This window comes from Brassica oleracea, chromosome C3 (assembly GCF_000695525.1).
Source record: "Brassica oleracea var. oleracea cultivar TO1000 chromosome C3, BOL, whole genome shotgun sequence".
Classification (NCBI taxonomy): domain Eukaryota; kingdom Viridiplantae; phylum Streptophyta; class Magnoliopsida; order Brassicales; family Brassicaceae; genus Brassica; species Brassica oleracea.
In genome coordinates, this window is record NC_027750.1 from 28,999,083 (window position 1) to 29,000,040 (window position 958).

General features: G+C 53.7%; 1 protein-coding gene across 1 annotated transcript in view; it reads right to left on the minus strand.

The window, feature by feature from the left end:
• LOC106330322 overlaps positions 1-958 on the minus strand; it is a 5,654-nt gene that overhangs the window by 3,653 nt on the left and 1,043 nt on the right. Inside the window, exons 2-3 of the mRNA XM_013768810.1 lie at positions 680-941; positions 5-560 (exon numbers count right to left, since the gene is read on the minus strand). Coding sequence (XP_013624264.1) covers positions 5-560; positions 680-941 — 818 coding nt within the window. The remainder of the gene's footprint in view (positions 1-4; positions 561-679; positions 942-958) is intronic.

Here is a 958-nt window from a genome sequence, read left to right on the forward strand (position 1 = left end):
TGACAAGCTCCCGTAGCAGCACGGCAGACACCAGAGTGCATCTTCCCGCAAGTCGAACACGCACTGCGACCTGTTGCATTCGGCTTGCTGGAAGAGCCAGCCTTCACCGGCTTTTGATTCTTTCCCGCATGCTTACCAGGATGGACATGCGCCACTGTGCCAAACACCTTGGCTTCCTCACTGATTCCAGCTTCCTGTTCTGCGGCCTTTTCCACCAGCTCGGCCACAGTATCATAGTTGCGGATTTTACAACGAGTTCGGAGATCAACCCTGAGTCCGCGCATGAATTTGCGGACCAAGGAGATTTCCGACTCGGCCTCACGCCCAGCATACTTCTTGAGGCTGTTGAATTCCGCTTCATACTCCCTCACAGTCATAGTTCCCTGTTCCAGTCTGAGGAAAGCTCCTTCGAGCTGGTCAAATGCTTCCGGCGGAAAATACTTCCCACGGAATTCAGTCTTAAAGTTGGCCCATGTGCAATGCTCTGCACCAATCCGAGCCGCTACACCTCGCCACCAAAGGTGTTTATCACCGTCCAAGTAGTGGACAGCAATGTCCTTCTTGTAAGCAAGAGGACAACGGATCGACTTAAAGTTCCGCCCTATCCTGTCAATCCATTGATCTGCTTCTTTTGGTTTGGAACCACCATCGTTCCCAATTTCTGCATGTGGTCCATAACCTTGAGGTAAGACGGATTCCTAGCAACGTGTGCCTCTTCTCTATCCGGCACCACGTTCTCCACTTCCTCCACAACAGGTGGAGCCACTGGAGGTGCCGCCGCAGCAGGCAATCTTGCCAAGACTTGCGCCAAAATAGCCAAAACGGCTTCCAATCCCACCGGAGCAGCAGCAGCTCCAGCAGCAGCACCAGCCGCTGCAACATTGTTCAAGTTCCCTGCATTCTGAGCAGCGTTCCGAGCCTCTTCCGTACCAGCTTCATTCCTGGCCACGTTGCTCGC